At 38.6% G+C, this 308-nt stretch overlaps 1 protein-coding gene across 1 annotated transcript in view; it reads left to right on the forward strand.

Moving 5' to 3' along the window:
* The window catches only part of LOC137816044 (uncharacterized), a 1563-nt gene extending 1470 nt beyond the window's left edge, over window positions 1-93 (forward strand). The window contains exon 2 of the mRNA XM_068619145.1: window positions 1-93. This exon is cut by the window's left edge and continues 230 nt beyond it. Within this exon, the coding sequence (XP_068475246.1) occupies window positions 1-93 (93 nt within the window).
* The last annotated feature ends 215 nt before the right edge of the window (window positions 94-308 follow it).

Consider the following 308-nt stretch of genomic DNA (forward strand, 5'->3'; position numbering starts at 1 on the left):
GTGCAGGTCATCATTATCCAGAAGATATCACAACCTTATTTAGAAAAAATCAACAAGATTCGACTATGTGTTTCGTGGAAAGGTTTAATGTAGAAAATTCTGAATTTGATGTCCAAGAATTAGCCACCCCCCAACATGGTCGACGACCTCAGTCATATACAGTTAGATTAAATGATTGGTAGTGTGATTGTGGTCACTTCCAAGCTCTTCGACTTCCCTGTCGTCATGTTATTGCCGTTTGTTCCTCTTATAATTTACAAATGACGACATTCATTGATCCGGTTTACAACCTCCACACGATTAGAAAG

This window comes from Phaseolus vulgaris, chromosome 1 (assembly GCF_000499845.2).
Source record: "Phaseolus vulgaris cultivar G19833 chromosome 1, P. vulgaris v2.0, whole genome shotgun sequence".
Taxonomy (NCBI): domain Eukaryota; kingdom Viridiplantae; phylum Streptophyta; class Magnoliopsida; order Fabales; family Fabaceae; genus Phaseolus; species Phaseolus vulgaris.